We start from the raw sequence: 24,975 nt of genomic DNA, 5'->3' as shown, positions 1-24,975 counted from the left end.
TTCAGTACATATTTTATTTTGTATCCTAAAATATCATACTCTGCTTTTAATGAAAGTGAAAGGTGTCTGTGGAGAAATTTCTAGACAGTCGGGAGGGTGCCTAGAAAGAACTAGAAAGAGCAAGGGTCTCTGGAATCTAAAAACAGTATTAGGCTTGCGTGGAGGGGTGACATCACGGACCTTTGTTTCTCACCCTCACATGCAAAGGGTGCCAGTCTATCTAGGGTCTGAGCCATAACCTGAACAGAACTCATCCGGCTGGTGCCAATCCACCTTTGTGAGTCTTCGGGAGCTTGAGAGGGGTTTTCTGTATTGTGGAGTTTGTAGACAGGTTTCCACCTATGATTGCTCTTCCACTTACTTCTTCTTTCATCGCCCTCCCAAAGTGAATCCACATCACACCCACCCCAGGCAGCGCCACTCAATTCAAGATGCTGAGCCACACCTGCAAAGCCCTTCATAACAAAGAACAAGCATACATCAGCCACCACCTAAACTTTCACCAACCCTCCAAACACATGCGCTCCGCCTCCCTCGCCCACACTCCCTGCATCCGCCGAAGCAACAACTTTGGACGCATCCTCTCCCACCTCGCTGCTAAGGCCTGGAAAGACCTCCTCCTTCAACTCCTGACCTCATCCTCTCTGTTGGAATTCTGGAAAGATCTCAAGACCTGGCTGCTCAACTGGTTTCTTCCTAGCAGCAGGGTTCTCAGCACCTGTATATCCTCACGGCTGTTTAGAGGGCTTTGCAAGTCCTGTTTGCCTGATTGATGGGATATACTTTTTCAGCTGTAGGCAGTACACTTGCCTTTGGAAAAAAAAGCCTAGCTATTGCCCATGCCAACAATTCAATTTCTTGCAATTTGGGCATTTGTATTCATTCAACTTATCTGCCTGGCACATATTGCCATATGGATTACTGAGCCTTCTTGCCATATGGATTACTGAGCCTTCTTGCCATATGGTTTACTGAGCCTTCTCTGATGACAGACTTATTTAGGTAAACAAACACTGAGCATCCCGCAGTCCTTATGGCTGGTGCTGCAGGGTTGTCTATATGTTTCTAGCCTTATCACAAATAATAATTTGTGCATTTGTTTCTCACACACCGACACCCATCACGCCTTCAGCCACTGTGTCCCAAATGATGATAACCCCAACTTGATTGTCATCATGCAAAATATGGGGAAACTTCCCACAGAGCCTCAGAACAAACTCAACACCCTTCCAATCACACCCCCTACAGCTATACAAATGCTACAACGCAGTACAATACAACTATGACTTAAAAGCTGAAGTTGTAATTGAAAGTAGCACAAGAGGAAATTATGAGACTCTTCTCCTGCAAAATATTGTGAAAGGCTTCAGAGAGTCCCACGTCTTAAATGGTCCCTGCAAGCCATTAAATAAACCAAGTCGGCTATATGATGCGTATTAAAAGAACTTAGGCTGAACATGGCTGCTTACAAATGGTGGCAGTCCCCTGCAGCATGATGCTCCTTGACATTAACATTTGCTTGGCTTCTAAATTTGTAGTTCACCCCTCTTTAGTAATTCCTCATGGCCCTTTGGAAAGTCATAGTCAGGCCAGATAAACATATGCCCCCTACCTGTGCTTTGGTGTTCACTTTATCCAGGGACGGCCTGAAAGAGCCGGAAGCTGAACCCCCTTCTGCACCTGAAAGAACCAAAGGCAGAGTTGTGTCAACAAAACATTAGGAGCACAGAGGACAGACAGATTAGGAAGTACCCTTAATAGTCATATGTATAAAATAAATTGTCAGCCAAAGAAGAGGTGCTTTATGTCTCTTCATACCTTATGGATTCCCACAACTCCACAGACATCCTGCAGACTCAACCAGTATTATTTTTGGTTTAGGACAACTCTATGTCTTTAAGCGGGATCTTTGCACTGTAGCTTTTTTCACCTTTGAAATACATCATCCAGTCTCATGGTATCTCATCAGTTTAATATACTTTTTTTCCTCTCTGATATATCAGTATTGATGTGGATATCTGAAAGCTTAGGGAAGTAATCCACAGCATACGCATATCGCTGAGTGTGTTATAATGTTAGATCTATAATACTGTATATTAAGCGTGTGAAAGCGCAATGTACTTTATAGGACGTAATAGACTGATGGACTGGAAGTAAAGAATAACATGTGAAACAAATCTTCATGGCATAAGTGCGCATCTAAAACACCTCTTCATCTATATGTACAGGAGACCAGATTTCAAGACACCCCCTCACTATGTAACTGATAGCCATTTGATGTCTTGTATGTAAATGTACCTATTGAGGATAGCCTCAAGGTCTAGCGGGGCTCCGGTTGTCCTAGAACTACAATTCATGGCTCAGGAAAAGTGGAAGGGTAAATCGAGAGGGGAATCTGCTAGTGGAAGTTGTTCCATTGAGGCAATTTGCAGAGTAAATTTTTCTGAAAAATTCTCCAGTGGGATCAACATTTGTTTCACAAATTGGAGGGGATTTGCATTACCACCCAACTATAAATCTGCCCCAAAGATTGAAGCATACATGTTGGGGCTCTTACAATACTCACTTCGCTATCAGTGAAGTAATGCTAATGCTGCTTGATATTGTCTTTGTACTCTCTATTCTTTCTTAAAGGGCCATTAGTCAATTCCTTCTTTCGGTCATAACCTCAACTATATATGAGATAAAAGGTTCAGCAGTCAAAGATAAAAGGTTCATCAGTCAAAGAAGTTGAAAATTCAGGGGAGTAGCTTGGTCAGTCAGACAGGGGGTGAGTTTCAGAATTTCCAACACTCACGCTGGCTTATCATGATAATCACTGCATGACAAGCAGTGCATGAGGAAGGCTTAAGAGGAGGTGGAATGGAAAAGGAGTGTGGATTGTGAGTGGTGCCTAAAACACAATGGGGTTTATTTGCTAGGTAAAGGCGCAGCGCGGTGCTGCAAGCAATATTCCAGCACCACTCTGCATCATTTAAAAAATACAGGGATGTGCCGTATTTACAATAATACGGTGCGCTGTTGTGAATTCCCTTACGCTGGTGCTAAAAAAAGCTGCCTAGCGCCATTACAGACACCCTTGAGCCATTGTGCAAGGGTCCCTTCCTGCACATGAGCAATCAATAATGGTGATATGCTACTTCTATGTGTGCTGCTGAATACAGCACACATAGAAGTAGGAAATTGCCTTTATTTATTGATTCTTTTGTGCAGGAAGAGACACCTTAATGGCGTCCATGTGTGCTACAGAATGCTGCATATATAGAAATAGCAAAAAACGAGGAGAGATAAATGTTTCTCCTCATTGAGCCAAAATAATGCCTGCTTTTCAGTGCTGCCCCAGATCTTTGTAAATCTGGTGCAGCATCAACAAGCAATGGGTGTTGTGGTGGAACGCCTACAGCACAATCAATTGCATGCCTCTTTCATGCAGAACATTGCTTGAAAGGGTAGCATGTTTACAAAGCAGCATTAACCTGTTAGGTGCTCATGACGAGCTGAGCTCGTCATGAGGCACAGTGACGCTGTGCTCATGACGAGCTGAGCTCGTCATGATCGTTGCGGAATGCCCACGCGGGAATAATTCCCTTGCTGTGCTGGGCATTCCATCAAACGGGGTGGTCATGACGAGCTCAGCTCATCATGAGCACAGCGCCACCGTGCTGCGTGACGAGCTATGTTAAAAAAAGACAAGGGAACCCTAAAGATATGTTTGCAGGGACCTTGGGTAGTTTTACATATTTAACAGAACAGTGGTCCCTACATATGAACAAAATAAGTTTCAAGCAGATAATCAAAACACCTGATAAGTGTAGAGTTTATTGTCCAGCCGGACAAAAAGCTTTAATTAAGCGTATTAATTCCAATAGAACAAAAATGTAAGAGCAACAAAATAACAAGTGGGCACAGCCATGACCCACAACATATAAGACAGAACAACGAAAGCAATGGCCAAAGGGCAAAGCTACAATAGGTCTGTGAACTTGTATTCAGTAATTACAGACATGAATTTTCAAAAATCACAACTTTGCTTTTTTACAATATTTCTGTATCATATTGCATAAGGGTTTTTTTTCTTAAAGTCGACGACGTTTCGATGCCTATTAAATTGTGGGCATCATCATCAGGACATGGAAATAATCATTGTTGTCTTTTAAATACTATCACTAAGCCTTTCTACAGTACTTAACAAAAATATCACAAAACACATTGGAAAAAATGAGGAAGGAAAGGAGAAAAAGAAAATAGTTCAGGCATTACATTTAGGCATGTTAAAATAGGATTGAGCTTCATTGTTGTGTTTATTTATAGAAGTGGATCTTTCGTGAAGGTGAAAGTGCCAAGCATTCTGTGTTTCACTTAGTGCCTAAACAGTCGATTGTGGCCTCGAAGTGAGAAAAGTAACATCGTTCGTTCAAAGCTGCAAGGTGACTAAAACACCTGTGAAAAATGACGCGAAGGGTAGCTGAGCTAAGCTTCTCACAAGCACCGCGGCGCCGCGCTCGGCCTTCCTCCCCCCGCGTCACGGGGGAATTAGCCCCGTGGCAAAGGGGTTAAGCCACGCAAAGTGACTTAAAGCTGCTTTGTAAATATTGTGCAGGGCATTGTGCCACTGCAACGCCGGGAATCACAATCCTATTGTAAATATGCCCCAGTATTTTGTAAAATAACCATGTTTTAAGACCTTCAAAACAGAGACAAGAGTATATGTGCCTGTGTATTCATCCGAGTATTTAAAAATCTGAAAGTGAAATCCGACAGACACCTTATCATACCTGATTGAAAACTCCTGTATCCAACTATTTACTAAATAGTACATTTATCAGGGGGCTGTAACACCCCAAACACCCTCCCCCTCGCCTGAAGCTACGCCCCTGTGAAAAGTTAGAGGTAAAAGTTCTTACCGTCTGAGTTAAGGGCGGCTCGATTTCGAACTGTGAAGCCTTCACTGGACCCTGACTCCCACTCATCCTCATACCATTTCTGCTCCTTGTCTATCATCCTGAAAAACAAACATTCATAGCATGAGTGATCCTATCAAATGCTGCAGATGAAGATTCCTGGAGGTTGCCTCTTTTTTGGACCCACAGCCCTCCCTTTTGCTTTTTGAAAATATTTGTTCTGGCTGCGTCTGGCTTTTTTATTTTCTATCACTTTGCAGTGCCCATATGACCATGCTACCACAGCAAGCTGCAAGACAATGACATAACATTCACAAAACACATTACATACTTTTGTGTTACTTTGGTTGAGGGTATATTTTGCCACTCTTTTGCTATTCCTTCATGAGGTGAGTTGGGGATTGCCCTTCATACTTTTCATGTGTTTCTAAATTTAAATTTATAATTATATAGGCCTTCCGACTGGTCCTTTATCTTGGGAACAGAACTCTTGCCTTGTAATGAATATCTCTTTGATATTCTACTTACTCACCAAGCCCCTGTCTCCTTTCTACCTGTTCATCTCCTGGAATTCTTTCAGTTCAGATAACCCCTTCTCTGACAGCTAAGCTTAGCACCCATCTGCCAGTTCTTGCCTGACTTCTGCTGGCTTGAGGGTTTTGCTTCTGGAGTACCTGACAAAAGACTTGTTACAGCTGGGGCATGAGCTGGCTTTCATTTGCCTGTGCCTAAAGGGCTGGCCTGTGTTCTTCAGTTATCTGTTCCATCTGCTCGGCAGCCATCCACCACAGATGAACAGCCTCAGCTTTTGGGCTTCCACCTCATTGGTTCAGGTTCTTTTTGCGTTATCTGTTACATCAGTGTATGTTTGGAGGTTCTTTGTTCAGACAGCATTTGAGTTCTCCAACTCACCTAATTTATGAGTACCTGGATTGCCAAATGGTGCTAGAAACCCTTAGGTAAGCATGGGTGGATATGATCAACACCTTCTCTAGTCCCTGACCATTAATCAGCACTTTGCCCCAACATTTTCACTGTCCTATAGTGTTGCAACATTGCCCTGTAACCCCTTTCTCCCAATTCGTTTTGCCACATATCTGCATGTCATCTGTTCACTTCATATTTCTAGTTTTTCATCTCTCTGTCACCAATCCTCTCCCCAATATTTACTATCTCCAATATCCAGCCGCAGGTAAGAGCAGTGGTGCCTGGTGGGGGGATTTCAAGAGAAAATTAGATAACTTATTAATTTTCCAACTTCGTCGTCTGTCGAAATCCCTCTCTCCCCACCCAGGCCCACAGTCTCACCACTCTTACCTGTACGGGCCGCCGCTACCAATATCTCACAAGCATTTTTATGCAACCTGGTCTCCACTTCCTCCTTGTCGAAATCTCTCCTCCCCATTATTGAATCCCTGTTAGCACTCTGCCCATTTTTTCCTGAATGATTGGAACACAATATGTGACCTGTCCAACAGTTTGATACCACCACATATACAGTCTGAAGCCAAGAAAAGGTCATCTGTATTTTCACCACTTTTATTTGTTGGTCAATGAATCGTTCCTTAGAAAGAATCCTAACCCTTGAGCTAGAAAAACAAGAAATACATCGAAGCAAAGAGCATCACTTACTTCTCCTTAAAAGGATCCCTTTTCTTGCGGCACACCAAAACGATGAGACCGACAATCATGGCCAACAGCGCAGCCAATGCCAATGGCACACCAACATAGACACCAATTTTGCTGACCACTGTTTGACATCTGTCCCCATAGTACCAATAGTAGTCTGAATACTCACAGCTGCAGGGAAAAAATAAATAAAACTGTGAATGAAGACAACAAAAAATGACGAGCAAACTCCAACAAATTTGCGCCAAGTAAGAAAAGAATTTGAGCCAATTCCTGCAACTATAACTGTTTTACACTCACTCTGTCACTCTAAGGAACAGCATTTCCTGGTTCATGCTGGTTGACCTGTCCTATCTACAGCCACTTTTGCCTAAACCTCTATTTTAAGACAGAGCAGGTATGGTGCTGCTCCTTACTTTGCCCCTTGTACTTGGTATGACTTTTACATCCACGTCATATTTAAGTTTTCTCCATTTAGTGAGTTACACCATCACTTTGTCCAAGACATAAGAAGAGCAACTTTTGAGCTTACGTATAATTTGGTAGTAGGGCGAGTAGGAAATAATTGACTTTAATGCACTTTAATTAAACTATGGTTAGAATAAGGGATGATAGTTTAGCTGTAATTGATTGAAAAACATAACATTGGTTAATATTAAGGGTTACAATATCTACTTGGGTTGAATATGTTCAATTTTAAATATTTCATTAACATTTAAAGTTATAGTTAAGTGGTTGAGGGCTGGGCGAGCTGGTGTTAGTATTAACGCAATTGAATAAAAGGATATTAAAAAATACTTCATCAAATATAAGGCTGCGGTCCGCAAGAGAGTGGAAACAGACTGATAAATTGCTTGAATATAATTCAATTTCATATATAAATAGGGTACGACTTACTTTAACACAATATAAAAATACCATTTGAAGTACATTCTATAAACAGCATTAAATTTAGGGTTATGCCTAGCATTGGTATTACTCATTGCTATTATTTATTTAATTTAAATTAATAGATGACGAAAAGTTTTAGGGTTAAAGTTAGTGTTAATTGATCATGATTAAAATCATTGAATTTAATTCGGTGATGAGTTATGGTTAGTACCATAGTAAGATAACTGATTCAGTGTTGGATTAGGATAAAAGGTAGTAATAATGAATTGTGAACTATTTAATTATAACACGATACACGATTAAGGAAAGTGTTGGCTTTATTGCAATTTTTAGAGGCCAGATGTACTAAGCATATTTATGGTTGCCAGCTATCGGATTCAGAATTTGTGACCATAAAAATGCTTTTTCAGTTGTACTAGTCTCATTTTAAGTGTCAGAGAACATTTTCTAACTCATAAAATGGGACTGAAAATGGATACTGAATGGAATGGATATGTTATCTATCAGGGTTTTGGACCCAAAAGCCAGTCACAAAGCACCGAAAGGTTAATGAGACCTCAAAGGAGGTGCTAACCCATTCCCAAAATTGAAGGTTTCCCCTTGGTGCCCCTTTCCCTTTGTGAATTTAAAATAAATTTGCTGAGTAATAGGCAGTGGTCCACAGGACCACAACCAACCCTCAAATCAAGAAACAAACTTTTCCTTTTAAACACAGACCCAATTCCTTTATGGAAAATGGGCTGCCAGTAGTAACATAGGGCCATATGTATGAAAATAGAGTTTTGCAATTCTCAAATTGCGATTTTAAGCGAATTGCAATTTTAGAATCGCAAACTGCAATGTATGTGGGATTTGCTAATAATCATGGGCCATATGTATCAAGCAAAAATGCATTTGGCGTTTGCGAATGCAATTTTGCCAAATGGTGGTTATTAGGGCAAAGTAAGGATTTGCAAATTTTGCGATTCCTTATTTTGCAATTGCATTTAAGGAATCGCAAATTTTGTGATTCCTTAAATGCAATGTACGAAACACCAAAAAAGTGCAATTTGGCCTTAAGGAATCGCAAATTACCACCAACTTCAAGTTGGTGGTAATTTGCGATTTCTTTGAAAAATGCACTTTTTTGCATTTTTCAAAGTGCATTGTGAAGCACATACATGCCCTTAGGGCTTGTATGTGCGCCACATGTGCAACCATGCTTATTTCAAGGCGCAACAGGGTGTCCTTTTGACACCCCTGCACCCTTGAAATTGCATCCCTAATTTGCGTTCGCTAATTGCTAATCGCAAATTGAGAATGTCTTCCCAGTCATTCCTATGGGCCTCTAGGCCCACAGGAATGAATGGGGAGGTATTCCTTAATTGCAAATCACAATTTGCGATTCGCAAATAAGGAATATGTAGGATTCGCAAAATGTATTGCACATCCTACATACATAGCATTTTGCGATTCTCAAATAGCGATTCGCAAAAAATCGCTATTTGAGAATCACAAAATGACTTTTTGATACATATGGCCCTATGTGAATCCCAAATATTCCTTATTTGCGAATTGCAAATTGAGATTCGCAAATAAGGAATACCTTCCCAATAATTCCTATGGCCAGGAAGCCCATAGGAATGAATGGGAAGGCATTCTCAATTTCCGATTAGCAATTAGAGAATCGCAAATTGAGAATACAATTTCAAGGGTGCCAGGGTGTCAAAAGGACATCTGGTTGCACCTCTGAAATGGGCATGTATGCGTGCCACATGGCACTTTAAAAAATGCAAAATATTGCATTTTTAAGTGAAATCACAATTCACCACCAACTTGAAGTTGGTAGTAATTTGCGATTCCTTAAGGCAAAATTGCACTTTATTTTGTGCTTCCTACATTGCATTTAAGGAATCGCAATTTGTGACTCCTTAAATGCAATCGCAAAATGAGGAATCGCAACATTTGCGATTCCTTATTTTGTGAGGGGGGTTTTGTGTGTTACATTGCACACTGCTAATTTGCGATCGCAAATTGTCTTCATAAATATGGCCCAAAATGTTTGCTGTATTTAAATGCAATTACCGGCATGGTGAGCTGCCGATTCCAATAGGTCACCATCCCTGTGATGGCCTCCAATTATAGTGAGTCACAATTTGTAATGTACCTCATTAATATTCATGAGGTAGGTCAGATTGTGATCCACTACAATTTGGGATTTTACGACCCTACCTATTAGTACATAGGTTGTTTCATAAAATTCTTTAGTGGTCATAAAAACACTGGTCGCAATTTGGGCTGGTATATTTTTGACCAGTTATTTGTGCACCCGGCCTTAGGTAAGGGGATAAATCGAAGGCAGGATTAGTAAAAGAGACAAAGTAAATCTTATAATCTATAACTCTCTGTAGGAAAGTTAGAGAAGGACTGCCAAAATGTTCAGACAACCCTCCTCTCATAATTTCAAGGGCCCTTCCAATGTGCAGGGAAACATACTATTACGAGTATTTTAGATGTTCACGGGGAAATTAGAACATTGGAATGTGGAGAGCTCCATTAAATAAAATGGAGGAGCTCCAAGCTTGTAATGTAGCCTTATAGCCCACCGTAGTGGGCTATAACAGCTATTAAAGGACTGCACCAGCATTAACAAGGGAGCAGGACTTTAATAGCCAGTATAGCCCAGCTACGAATGGCTATAAGGTTATTAGAACATTCAGCCACTAGAGGGGAGAATGTTCTAACAAATAAAACAAAGGCTTTAGGGAGCACTAGGAGATTGAAATACCCTCAGGCTCCCTGAAGCCTTTGTTCACAGCCACAGCTGTGAACAAAGAAGCATTGGAATGTTGGAGCTCTGGGCTTATACCAGCCATTATAAGCCTGGAGCTACTCCATTGTTTTCAAAGGAGCTTCCAACATTCTAATGTTCTAATGGCTGGTAAAAGCCGGGAGCTTCAACATTCCAATGTTTGTCTTTCTTTTTCTCACTTTTAAATTCAGAACATCCTACCCTTAGTGGGTAGAATGTTCTAATAGCCTTATAGCCCTTCTGCCTCGGACTATACCAGTTCTTAAGGACCCCTATTCCTCGTTATAGGCCTTCTCCTGAGGCTCGAGCATATAATTCAGGTTCAGGGCCTTTAACAACCGGTATAACCCTTGGCAGTGGGTTATAAAGCTATAATAGTAATGTATTTCTTTAATCCTCAGCTTGGTAGTAGGAATAGAGCATATAAACACAATCAGGCAGTAAATTGAATAAGTAGCTTCTCATTGACAAAGACTGCATTAGCTGAGGAACTGAAGAGGCGTGAACATCAATTAGGGGCAGCCAGGAGTAGCAGGTTTTACTCCTGGCAGCCATTTGACACCCTGGTCCTAGGAGTCATTATTGCAGTGGCACAGACAGAAAGTGAACAGTCGTGTATACATTTTTGTAGTTCTCACACTTGTCCTTCTTGTAACCTTTCACCTGCAGATAGGGGACTGTTGGGGCAAACGGTGGCAAAGGAGGCACATCTGTTAGAATGTCAAAGTTATAAAGGCATTTTAATCGATTGGTGTCCTTTTGAGGAAGAACTGAGGAAATAAAAGTCAGAGAAAGTAGGGTGCTCTTTACTGGTGATGGTGTTATTTTTAATGTAATATGGTTTAATCAGTATGAGTCCCTGGTTCTAGGCTCTACTCTCCCAAAGAAAATTATGAGATCAAGTTGGCCCATTGTTAAGCTGTTAGTAGTAATGTGTGTTGTATGGAGAACTTCATAGTACCCCACATCTACCAGTTGCAGGTGCTGTGAAAAAGCAGGTGCTAGTACTACCCAATTTAATGATACTCAGTTTATTACCTTTCATAGATGGAGGGTAGGGATGGCAGGGTATACCCACACTGCTTCTGCCTAAAACCGGGTGTATCAGTGGGAAGAAGTCATTGTCTAGGATACTCAATTAGAGGACATAGGCTGGGAACTGCGAAGGGCTTTGTCAGATGAAAGTGACAAGGAACATTTTCTTGAACAGCAAGTTCTTAGTCTTTCAAAGACGATTAAGTGGAAATAATTGAAGTACTGATTTGTAAAATACTTGTTGAAGACAGTCTTATTATAGAATTGAAGCAAGAAAATCTGGCAAGATGTGAACAGGCAATTGTGCCTGAAATAAGGCAAACACTGCAGTGAACAGTGCTCTACCAGTGGTTAACCCTCCATCTGAGAACTGAAATTTGTAATTGGGATAATATCTTGCACCAGATAAATACTGCAGCCTGGGGTATGAGTAACCACCAAGTGTGGAGCTTTTATCCTGATTAATGCCGGCTTGAAATGAAGGGCAAACTGCCAACTTAGGAAGGACTTTGGCCTAACACAACCTCCATTAACATGGCAGTGCATGAGGCCCATATTTACATGAAGTTTGCTGACTTCCAGGAGCATCTACAAACATCAACAAAGGGCACTGGCCTTTTTCAACTATAAACACCCTCTTGTCAAATCGCGAGATCCTGGACACAGACGGCTTCGAATCATGGCAGTACCCGACGTTAATATACGATAAGCGGTATATTACGATCTAGAAAGACTGGCTGCTATATGTTTTGAGGACATCAATAAAGGAATTAATCTACTCTAGCCCCAAATACATACAATAAAGGCAACACTAGGAAATTTCCTATTACTTCGCTGAGTGGATATGCGACACTTAGACGCCCAATTCACCCTAATACTAGTCTTCAGCCCTCCATTTCAAATACATGCCCAAAAGGATGTCCCAGCAATCACTGTAGTAGGACACCCCATGATCTCGCACAAAGATTTATTCCTTGAAATCTCTAGCACGTACCCACAATATATTTAGACTCCCCACTTTCCCTTGTGGATATTGTTGTTTTCCTTCGGCCCTGATGAAGGTGATATAAATACCGTGTCACCGAAACGTACGTAGGCCAGTTTTGCACATCTGAGAGACTCATCACAAGAAAAACAACTAAAGAAAGTCTCTGAAAACTAAGAGGATGAACTGATGTCCCTCATATGAATATGGTTATTTAGCTTAGATAAGCTCAGATGTGTTTTTCCTTTGTTTTTCCTCCTTTTTCTTTGAAAAATGTCATGTACGATGTGTGAGCTAGTGTGTGTGAGTAGTCTGACTGAGAAGGTAGCATGCGTGAGAGTATGAGTTGTGATTATAGTTCTATTATGTTTTTCTGTGTTTGTGGGGACCTCTAACTTTTGTCATTTATAGAGAATACTGTGACACCTGACTTTAAAAAAAAACAATCATGTATACTGAATAATGAAAAATGAATTTTTCTTCATATATTAAAAAAAGAGATGAAAATATTTTTTTATATAAAAAAAGATGAAAAATGTTTTTATACAAAATAAATCAAAACTACTTGAAAACCATACTTGATGGCGCTATTGTATTTGTGTTGTACACATAATGGATAATAACAGAGCAATTGCCTGATTTAAATCTATTGGGTTTGACGAGAGGTTGTTTCTAGTTGTAGTTTTCCCTTTTTCCCCCTCCTCTTGAACCCTAACGTAACCAGGGGGTGCCTTAGCTTTACAGCACTGGCATTTTTCATCCATGGCCTTAACAGAGGACTCCCTAAACAAACCTTCTTTTGTCTTTACAAGAATATACCCCATGTACCTTTGCAGTATTCAGTCCCACGTGCATATAAAGTGACAAAATGTACCATAGATGTCCATGGGCATCACTAGGGCCAGACATGTTTAGCAAATGCTGCCACAGGTTTGCCTGCTAGTAACCCTGGTACAACCATTGTAGTCCTGGCCCTAAGGGTCCACCAGACAGCAGAAAGAAGAGCAGCTAAACCACGCTCTAAGACCATTGTTAACTTGTCCAAACACAGCCTCCATCAACATGGTAATAAATGAGGCCCATAACTACAAGACATTTGCTGACATCAACAAAGTGCTCCTTACTAGGATGATATTAAGGGTTTAAAGTAGGGTTAAGGACCATGAGGTACCCCTTGTATTTTCATGTGAACAATGCCTATGGGCCGACTTCTCTATGTATTCATTTGACTCAAACAGCCATCATAGGGAACCATGTACCTTGTTTTGGGTATTGTTATCGGAAAGATATGGAGGCCATGATCAAGCAAAAATCACATATCATTCAACTCAGATCAATTTTAAAAAAGTAGGGGCCATATGTAGGAAGCTTAATTGTGCTTGCAAATGCTGAAATTTGCAGAATTTCAGCATTTGCAATCGCAATTAGGGCAGTGTGCTATGTAGCACACAAAAACCCATATGCTAAATAAGGAATCGCAAAATTTGCAATTCCTTATTTTGCTATTGCATTTAAGGAATCGCAAATTGCAATGCATGATAGTTAAAACATTTGCAATTTCGCTAATAGGAGTAGCAAATTACCATGAAGTTGAACTTCATGGTAATTAGCTAACACTTTGAAAAATGCACTTTTGTGCATTTTTCAAAGTTTCATGTTGCTCACACACATGCCCTAAGGGCATGTGTGTGTGCAACATATGTGCAGAGCTCAATTTCAGGGGTGCAACAGGGAGTCATGTTGACACCCTTGCAGCCTTGAAATTGCATGAGCAATTTGCGAGTACATACTGGTACTAGCAAATTGCTCATGCAATCTCCACTTCATTCATATTGGCCTGTAGGCCAATAGGAATGAATGGGACTGCATTCCTTAATTGCGACTAGCAATTTGCGAGTAGCAATTAAGGAATGTTTAGGAATCGCTATTTTTATAGCGATTCCTACATGCATAGGCTTTTGAGATTCCTGAATAGTGATTCCTTAAAAATCGCTATTTAGGAATCGCAAAAGCCTACGTTGATGCATGTGCCAGATTTTTTTTGCGATTCTCTAATTGCTATTCCCAAAAAATTGCAATTTGAGAATCGCAAAACACAAATTACCTACATATGGCCCATGGTCCCTTACAAGCACATCCTCCCCTCACTGGCTAGCAAAGGATGCATGGTTGACTTACAAGCACGTTGGGCCATTCTTCCTCAGAGAACATTCTCCTCTTCCGCATTGTATTGGGTCGGGATGCCGGTTGCTGCATCTGGAGACGCACATAATACTGTTCTGCGAGATATTCACGGCATAAAAATACTTCTTGTAATCCTCAGTAATTGAGTCAGTGTAGGTGCAAGCATCTGCGGAGAAACAACAGGTGTAAGAACCAGAACAAAGATTGGGGGACGACAATAAAAGCAGATCTGCGCGGTTACGTAGATGGTGTTTGGGCTGCTGTGTTGCTATACTATGGACAATCGTATTTCTGTTGATTTCTGTCTTTAGGTGTCTTGCTTCCTCCTCATTACAACACACCTTCTTTCTTCGTGCTTGTAAAAAAAAGTGCCTCATCTATCTATCCAAGAATGACTAGGCATCCAAGGGGAAGAAAAGTTGCTCTCGTGGGTGAATTCATGCAACCACAGCAAATACTATACCCTTTCTACAAGGTGCACTGGGTGAGTTTTGCACTGTTTTTATTTTATCAACCTTAGGTTCACATTCCCATGCTCTTCTCTCTTGAATGGTAAATAACTCTGCAAATAGCATAACCAAAGGGAAGGGAAATGTCTGTGATAAAAGTCATTGCTTGGAACCCAAGAGAGAAAATAAGAGAACTTATGAATTGAGTGGAGGATAGAACTAAATGCTCAGGTCTTACCTTTAAGTTCCAGCTCAGCAGGTTGTATATTCGACACATCAAAGCATAACATTTCTAGGGAAGAACAATACACATCTGGTTACTGGTTTGTATTTATATGTAATGCTTTAAGCAGCAGATTTGAAGGCTAACTTTGTCTTAAAGTAGGATTTCCTTAAATACGGATATCATGTAAAGTAGAGAATCCAGACTTTCTACACATTACATGAGACAGTTTCTTAGATATAACAATGACCAGAGGTAGAAGTAACCTTCAGAGTGCAGCTCTGTGATGGTATCCTTCCTGTACTGAACTTTGTCAACTACACACCAACATTTTTGTCGCTGGTATTGGTGAAATTCCCATATTTTCTGGCCTTGATTGCAAAGTTCCCCCTGCCCTGTTCTTCCAGTGTGCAGAATTACATTCGGATTTGAGACTGAATCCACTCTTTAATCCCTAATCCTTATTTTCACACCCTAACCTTTGACCAAGACCCCAATTTTCAATCTTCGAAATGAGACAAAAGCACCATCTTTAAGCTCTGAACTGTTGTAGAGTCTCATTCCTCAAGTCCTGACCTGGGATATAGTCGCATTCTTTCAGCCCTGGTCTGGGATAGGATCACACCTTTTAAAAACCTAACTGAGGTAGTGTTCAATTGTTTAGCTCTGCCTGCAAGGAGAATCCATTTGTCTTGACTCTAGCTGATTTTCTGTTCTTCAGACATCAACCAGGGTAAACCCTCTCTCTTTGAACTCTTCTCTGATGTTTAGTGTGATTCTTTGAGTCCTAACCTAGGGCTCAATCTCACAATCGAGTACTCTGGAGGAGCACTGGGCCACTCTTTAAGCATGGCCTAAGGTTGTTTTGTCTTCTTCAAGTATTAAACTGAGGCAAAATTCCTTCTTTTAATTCATCTTTAAAAATCCTGACCTGCATAGAAACCAACTATTCAAGCTCTTCACAGACACACACCCTTTAACAACCTATAATAGAGACCCACTTTTTTCACAGTGGTTGGAGATAGAAAATATTTGATCCAGGGTACTTTTTTAACCATCAGTTCCTCACATTGGGTAGAGTCCCATCTTTTGTCCCAAGACTTGGTGCACAGACCAACTTTCCAGCCCTAGCTTGATATACAGACCCAAATTTAGGTTAGCTTCAATTACCTGGTGCATTGTCACACAATTCAAGGTCTGAATTAGAGTAGAATCATGAAATTGCAGCATGCGCTGCTTCGAATACATGTTGTGCACACTACCTCACTAGAATCGCACAGTGCATCAGGACAGTCTCCACCTTAGATCATTTTTTCTGCTATTGGATTTGGACGTGTTTCCGTTCCACTGCACTTGCACCCAGAAAACAGGTTTTTTGGAGCCTGACAAACTGACATACCTAGTATGCAACTTTGTGCATTTAGCCCTACATTGGCTGCTTTGGAACAGGACAGTTATTCAAGCCTAGGGCCGGGTTATATAAAAATGCCTTATTTGGGAGGTGGTGGGGGTATGGAGAACCCACCATTTAAATTTGGCCCTTTGTGCAACAGCCAATTTCCATGGTCAGACCTGCATCAGGTATGTACCTGATCAGTGTGTAATTCACTCAGAGCTGAAAAGGATATTTGGGACAGAAGAAACAGAGTCTCTATCCGCCACGGTCACCAAGGATGTCAAAGGACTCGATTACAGCAATAACAAGCATTTGCAATGCAATAGGTCTCGTATTTAATTAAGCTTGAGCTATTGGCATTGTAAATGACAATGTCTTAAATTTATGTTTTCGTTTTAAAAACATAAAGAAAAGGCATTGTTATTTACAATGTCAATAACTTAAACTCCCACAAATGCTAGACCTATTGCTTTGCAAATGCTTGCTTGCTTTTAGTTTGTCTAGTGGAAGCACGTACAATGCTTTTACTTTCTGGGGCATATGGTTAATTGAATGATTTCTGCACCCACATATCAAAGCACACCTGATGCGCAGACCTCTTTTTATAGACCCAAAGAGGTGGCCTCTTCACACCACCCAAATTAATATTTCATAGCCCCATTACCGCCACCAAAGCGCCTGAGCCAGGACTGCTAAATGTGCTCTGAAGTTTTAACGTGATTTAATGAGCTAAGAGACCCATGCAGTGATGTGTTACTTGTAGGTCACGGGTTCGGTTCTGCAGATGAAAAAATGAAGCACTTCTTAAGGGGCACTATGAACGACAACAATGTTATACCAACTGAAAATTTAAATTGAAACCAAAGGAAACTAACATGAAATGGACTTGAAATTCCAACTTCCTCAACGTGGTATACGGTGTTTTACTGGGGGGGCTTGGCTGGGCTCCGTTGCTCTGCTTTTCAGACAACAATAATGAAGTGATGGGGGTGGGGGCAATACAGACGCGCGCTGAAGCTGAACAACCACGGGCAAAAGCAAATGTAAAAAAACACGTACTGAAAGTCTGTGCTTCCGATTTTGTGACTGTCCACAAACCAAAAACAAGCGACCCGGATAAAAGGCGGAGTGGCTCGGTGTGACTCACCCTGGCAGCAGAGACAGCCTCTCCACACTGTGCTTTCAGAGAGCAGGGTGGCCAGACAGCATCTGGAGCCGGAGTTCTAGCGCCTAGTGCCGCCTGCAGACCACCCCGCGCTGCACAGGCTCTGCAGCTGGATTCCTCTTACCAAGCGACTCAGATAAAAGGCGGAGTGGTGCCTGTGACGATCACCTTATTAAGCATCTGCAGCCGGCGGAGCAACTGTGGGTTTCAGAGGACATTCGGGTAGCGCCTCGATCTGCACGCCTGTGATTGGCACCTGTAATCCGCCTGTTCGCCCTCAGACACCCACTCAGCTCACTGAGCAATCTTTGGCTGTGAAAGTCTCTGCCTCGGATTGCACAGTCGGATCTCTGCAGCAGGAGCACGAACCCCCAGAGCTGTGTTATATTGCAGGATTCCGGATCTATGTAGCAGGCATATTGTTCATTGAGCTGTCTCACTGGGAACCTCACGCTCTGCAGAGGCTGCACTAACACACTGAGCTATCCCACTTGCATTGCACCTAGTGGCTAGGTCTCTGGGGAGGGAGCGTAGACCGGTTGAGCTGCCTTCCTTGGACTGGAACCTGTACAATGCACGCTCTGCAGCAGGTGCATGACTCATCTGAGCTGTCTCACTCGATTAGGGACCCGAGCACTGACTGTCGCATCTACATCTCAGCACACAGGTCTTTTAAAGATTGAGCTGTGTCACTGGGATTGGAACCGCTGCCCTGCTTTATGCACACGAGCTCCGCTGAAGCATTAACCCACCGAGCTATCTTACCTGGACCCCCTGCTGCACGTGCACCCCGGAACAGCATTTCATGGGAAGTTCATTGCCTGTTACTAGAACCCTATGTAGACCAAAATAACTAAATACATTTTTAAAAAGAACATTAAAATGAAAACAGGAGCTAAAGAAAACACAGGCACATGTCACAATTATGTCTAGATGGGAAAGACATCAGCAAGACTTTTGGAGCAAATTTAAGTAAGACGACTTACGGAAATGGATAGCTGTAAACCCACTGTTCACGACTACTGCATCTATTTTTTATTTTTTTATTTTTTTTTAGCTGTTTTATAACGCGCTCTGTTACTACCAGAGTATCCTGGCGCGAAATGAAAAAAACAAGCAAGTGGCCAAAAGGAAACAGAAGAAAATTTTAAAAGTCTAATAAGCAGATCTAAAAAGATGCGTCTTCAGTGCCTTCTTAAAAGGTACAAAATTCTGGATCGAACTCAAGAACAAAGGCAGAGTGTTCCAGGCCGAAGCCGCAAGGACGGCAATTGACTGGCCTCCAAGGCGCACTCGCCGAAAGCGGGATACACTCAGTAAATTACAGTCAGCTGAGCGTAAAGAACGAGTGGGGGTGTAGCGGCTGAATCTTTTCTTCAGATAGGAAGGCCCAAGATCATTGACTGCTTTAAATGCTAGTGTTAGGATTTTAAAAGTAATCCTTTGAGTCACCGGCAGCCAATGTAGTTCCTTCAAATGGATTTGCACGCTCTCTCTACTGGGCACATTGCACAGAAGTCTCACCGTCGCATTTTGGATGATTTGTAATCTGGCGACTAGGAAGGCTGGAGTTCCACTAAGAAGAGAGTTGGCATAATCCAATAATACCATTCATAATACCAAACCAAAACTGTTTCCTTCTTTTTTAAATTTAAATCTGCTTGACACAAACACCGCTCACATCACTGCTCACATACACATGTGACGCGATCAACAACCTGGTGCAAGACACTGCATTCTGCTGCATTCAGACAGCTTTTGGAACAAGGACATCTTCTCGGACCTGCTCCCTGCGTGCTGACCCGAAATGACTGCGAGCTGTACCTTCCAGTGCATATTTAATAGTGAACTTTCTAAGAGAGCCGTCCTATCATGGTGTCCGCTGCATGGTGCACGCGGTGCGGACTCGGTACACACAAACTAATGAGGGGATGTGGCCTAACGGCTAGGGCGGTGGCCCTCGAAACTGGGGGACTGATGTCGAGTCTCGGCAGGGACGCTCGACATCCTGTGATTCTGATTAAATCACTTAACCTACCCATGCCTAACAAAAACAAGAGATTTATAGTGGCAGTGGAGCATGAAAGCTTCTCGGCGCAGCGTTCACGGGAGGGGTGTACAAGCAATGACAGTACGACACGGCTGCTTTAAAAACAAGAACTTAACAACAGGTGGCAAATCCAAAAAGGAATACAAGGTGGGGACTGACTTCGTATTTTTCAAAGTCGGCATTTTGAAACATTTACAGACAATTTAGAAATGATAAGCGATCCCCCGCAGATCTTCATGGCGGCGGCGAAAACGAAAGCGCGGTGGGAGTGCACGAGACACCGTCGCCATGAGCGTGCACATCGGCTGCTCCCAGTCTGAATTGCAGACTGACTCAAGCGCGCGACCAAATCCCGTTTACAATCCTGCGCGCGTGACCAGCTCTTGTCTCTCCCATTGATAATGCTGCGGGCGTTGCCAGCTCTTGTCTCCACTCGTTGTCGGCTGAGCCGGCGGCTATAGTCTTGCGGCGAGACCTAAAAAGGAGGGTGCTTCTGGTTGCCATAAAGACCTCCTGGTGGCAAGTCTCATGTGCGTGTCCTCCAAAACTCTGTCTTCAGCAATGAACAGTCTCCATTACAGTTTGAGATCTTGGCTGGTGTGCCAGGTCCTCGGTATCTCTCCAGATACCTTGACATAGGACTAGAGCAACATATGGGGGCACAGGGAGAGACACTGAGGAACAAGCAGACCAGCCATGATCTCAAACTGAGATGGTTCATACACATTAGGGTCTCTGCCTAGGGACTGACCTTGAAAGAACCTTGGCAAGCTAAAACCCTGAAAGCACCATACCTTGACTAATACACCACTGAATACAATGGCTTGCCAGCCCACCTTGATCAAATAGAAGCCAAAACATTCTATGCCAAATGAAGTTAAAGGCCAAGGGACAGAACCTTGATACTGAGATTTCACCCAGCCAGCTTTGGCACTGAAGTCAACATTGAAACAGGCCACAACCTTAACTTGACACTAAAGTATACATAAAGCGATAGGTGGAATACTGAGATGCAGCCCCAAGTAATTACCAGTGGCTAAGATTAATTCAAGCATTGGATCCCTCTCTTGTTGTATGCTTTAGTACAACCTGAACTTCTAGCATAGAAGCGGGTGAACAGCCTGATGTACATTGAGACAGGTACAGAAAACATTGTTACACAAACTCCTTCCCAAAAAAGTAAATTCACAAAAAGCATAGGCTATCCTTTGGAGAGGAAATCTCAAACATTAGGGCATATCCTAAAAAGAAAAGAGAAGATGTTACACCACCCCAACCAGTGTCACTGGTGCACTCCATACATAGGGACTCTGGTCCAGAACATAGTTGCAGACCCACTGCACCTTTTCAAAGACCCACGGATAACTGATTAGAAGGACATCCCCTGGCAAGACTCAAGGGCAAAGCTTTAGGACAACTCTTCTTTCGATCCATAATCTGTAACAGTTTCTCTACCGGATAGAACATCAGCCCACCATAACATTATAGTCAGGGTAACAGAACACACAAATATTCCCATACATGTGGATGAGTGAGAGGAAGAATTCCTTATAGAACCCCTTTTAAAAACAGAGTATGGCACACAATTCATACCCATGTTGAAAACAATTTCAAGCTGCTCTACAGAGAACTTTAAAGTTCCAATAAAATAATCAAAGGCCGGGAAGAAATTAAAGCCGGCATCACAGGCTCACCTGTTATTAAAAAGCCATATACCACTAGACTCTCTTATGGTGCACACAGCATGAAAGAGAGCGCTGAGTCAAGGGATAGGTGACTGTTTATTCTCCATCAACAGAAAACAAAATTAAGAGAATTAACACAACTAGAAAGCATTCAGCATTAGGGCCTGAAAGACAAAGGTGCATTGCCTCGTCAATGGTATGATAGAGAAAGTGAGACATCAGTAGAGCTTAAGTGCCCTCATCAGATAGTGCTTCAATGCATATAAACACTAGCACTCTACTGTGCTACTACGTTATAAAGAGCACAGACACTGCCACGGTTATGGGTTTCTTGCAGAACCAGCAGCCTAAAAGGTTTTTCGTAGACCACAAATCAATGCCGCAGCTACAGTGACAACCATCACCCACAGGCAACAATACTAACTAAAACAGCCCTTTCAAGAAGGGAAGAAATAGCCCAAACAAAGACAATGCATAATCGATGGCTTCAGAGGCAATTGTTGCACCAACAGTAGCGATCATAACCTCTTGGCTATCTCCAGCTATTCGAACACCTATCAGGGGACAGCTGTGGTCATACTTTTCTCAATGGCAGAATGGGCCTGATTTAAAGTTTGACATATGGGTTACTCCATCTCAAAAGTGATGGCGATCCTGTCCACCATATTACATGTGCATTATATCCAATGGCATTCTTAATAGGGCGGGCGGTATAACCATCACGTTTGTGACAGAGTAACCCGTCCGCTGAACTCTAAATGAGGTCCAATGTAACCTAAGATCAGTGGGTGATGTACACCACTGCACAAAGTTATTGCCAAGATGTTCCCCTCACAAATTGGGTTTTACAATCAATGTGAAAAGGTCCCACCTATGTCCTCAAAATACTCTGGCATTCCTAGGATTCACACTCTATGCTGTAATAGGTAGCGCATACCACAGCAATGAGAAAGTATATGGCATTTAAGCAAATGCTTCTCCTGTAACAGACATGACATCCTCTCAAACTGATTTTGAAACTGCTAGGATTAATGGTGCTCTGTATTATCCTATTTTCCAAAAGCCAGGATGCATGTGAGCTGTCTAGGAATAACTTGCCAAACAACGGACACAAGCGATTGGGATATAGGAAGATGTTCATTTTAGGGAGCCAAGTGTTCAACTGCTAGAGGTAAGTTAAAATGATCATATCCTACACATAACCATATGTTCCCACATATTTAATGTTTGTGGTGGGAGGGGAATTCTCCAGCTGGTAATGCTAAAGTGACTAAATGTTCTAAAGGTATAACAGATGTTACAATGTGGGTTTCCAGTGGGCATTACAATGCATTGACCTTTGCAACACGTTGTAATGTTATAGTTATGGGGAAATATCAATGACAACATAGCATATTAAATGTACAAAACCACTGAAATTCACCAGTTATAATTATCTCAGAAAACTATAACTCGTACTCTACGGTGACTTTAACTCGTGCCCCGTAATGCAAACTCTTTTCATCATTAATTTAATTGCAAATGTTGCAATGATATTATCAATGATGTCATTAGTGACGTAATATGCAGGAGCATTAGCATTAGACTTGGGGCCCCTAGGCCTACAGAGGGAGAACAGGGGGCCACATGCCCCCCTCCTCTTACTTTTCATGATGACCCCAGGGGATGGGGTATCTGGGGCCTTTCAGGGGCTCAGATAGTGGGGCCACATGGCCTCTGACCCTTGCAAGTTTGCCGCCAATTAAAAAAATCTTTTGTCCACAGGCAGGATCCCTCTTTGACCCCTAGCAGGTCTAGGGGTTCAGGGTACACCTAATCTGCCCTCTTATGTCACTATGTCTTTTTTTGATCTCTTCTTAGGACTCCGGACTGAGTTCTGAGTCCTAAGATGGTAACCGCCACATCCTTGTTGTTGTGGTGGCAGCCAATCAGATCTCAGCATGAGATCTTTTGAGGTCCGCGTAGCCTCTGCGATGTGAAATATACTACTTTTTTAGCCTTATTGGCGCAAAAACTACCAAACTGATTTACACCAAATCACAAAACTTTTTTTTTTTGAGGGGGAGTTTTATATAGAGTGCTCTAGAACCAAAGGTATCCGAGCATTTTACATGAGCACCAATTGTGTTACAGACAGACACATGAATTTTTAGGCACGGGGATATTAAGTGATTTGTCCAGAATCACAGGATGTTGAGCGTCCCTGCTGAGACTCGAACCGGGTTCCCCAACTCCAAGGTCGACCACTCTAGCCACTCCTTCTGGACCACTATCTAGATTTCTGCCAAATTTCAATCTGTTCTGGCGTTTTGGCTGTAGCCGTGTTTAAAGTTTCTATGGATTAATAAAGGGTAAAAATGTGTTTTACGACTCTCCGTTTTTCCCGGCCCCCTGCTTGATGGATATCCCGGAAACTTTATGTGCACAAACTAGTTAAAAACAGCACTTTTTGAAGGTTTCCTGGAGATTTGTCAAACAGTGTCAAAGTTATTGGCAACACAAAAAAGGCATTTCCTATGGAAATACGACTGCCACTAGGTAATATATATATTTTTTTGGAGAAGTGATGCCACCCTTTTGGTCTGTTTATGGGGCAAACCCCAAAAAGCCCTAATCATTTTAAATCCTTTTACCTCTACCTTTCCCTGAACCCTAGCAACCCCTTTCCCCATTACTTCTATCCAACCCTTAATCCTAAAATCACCTTATTTCTACCCACCCCAACCCTAAATCTCCCTTATATCCCTCTACATTTACCCACCCTCTTAAGCCTAAAATCACCCGTGCCTCTATTTACCTGTTCCCACCCCTTAACATTAAAATCACCCTTGCTCCTATTACCACTACCCTGCACCTTAAAGCCCTTTTTAAAAAACATTAATATAAAAAAGAAAATCGAGTACTTACCTGCAGAGTAAAAAACAGTGTGGTAAAAGATGCAGGATAAAGGTTAAAACCCATTTATTTTACTTACCTAAGTGGTACGTACCTGTGTGCTAAAGCCTGCGAGGTAAAGACCTTGTGGGGTAAAGACTGCGGGGTAAACGTTACATACCGTACTTAAGTCATGCAGTCGCTGGTTATAAATGGTTTTAGTGGCAGTGGACTCCTTTACCTTGAGCCTTAGATGTGCAATTGGTTTTCTTGAGCGTGATGTTGACCTCCTTCACAAATTCCTCAGCACTGCTTGCCTTATAGATGACATTGTGCTCCACAATGACACTGCCATTGCTGAAAGGATGAAAGTAGAAATGCAGGTCACTCAAAGGAAAAGACCAGGATTCTGTATCTGTTGAGATGGGAATCTTTAAATAGATGAGAAGTGACCATCCTCAGGGCCTGGTGGACTTTAACTCACCTCACTTTAGTGACCTCCACGGTGAGGTATCCAGGAATGTGGCGATACAGAAGTGTCATCTGAAAAAAAAACAGAGCCTAAGTGTTAATATATGTTGCAAGTGAATGCCCTAAAAAAAGGCTTTTGCAAAGGTGTGTGCAAGCCACATACAATAGGGCCTTAATTACAATTAGGCTTTTAATCAGGTGGAAATGGGATTTTGCACCAAATTTGATGGCATTTAAAAAATTCGC

At 42.0% G+C, this 24,975-nt stretch overlaps 1 protein-coding gene across 1 annotated transcript in view; it reads right to left on the bottom strand.

Annotated features, from left to right (window-relative positions):
* LOC147678033 (uncharacterized) overlaps positions 1 to 24,975 on the bottom strand; it is a 238,598-nt gene that overhangs the window by 10,718 nt on the left and 202,905 nt on the right. The window contains exons 5-11 of the mRNA XM_086945606.1: positions 24,743 to 24,801; positions 24,500 to 24,615; positions 15,104 to 15,157; positions 14,411 to 14,582; positions 6,534 to 6,701; positions 4,905 to 5,002; positions 1,613 to 1,680 (exon numbers count right to left, since the gene is read on the bottom strand). Coding sequence (XP_086801732.1) covers positions 1,613 to 1,680; positions 4,905 to 5,002; positions 6,534 to 6,701; positions 14,411 to 14,582; positions 15,104 to 15,157; positions 24,500 to 24,615; positions 24,743 to 24,801 — 735 coding nt within the window. The remainder of the gene's footprint in view (positions 1 to 1,612; positions 1,681 to 4,904; positions 5,003 to 6,533; positions 6,702 to 14,410; positions 14,583 to 15,103; positions 15,158 to 24,499; positions 24,616 to 24,742; positions 24,802 to 24,975) is intronic.

Source organism: Lissotriton vulgaris, chromosome 12 (genome assembly GCF_964263255.1).
Source record: "Lissotriton vulgaris chromosome 12, aLisVul1.2, whole genome shotgun sequence".
Taxonomy (NCBI): Eukaryota; Metazoa; Chordata; class Amphibia; order Caudata; family Salamandridae; genus Lissotriton; species Lissotriton vulgaris.
Note: the sequence above shows the minus strand (reverse complement) of the source record. Positions and strands in the feature narration are given on the sequence as shown.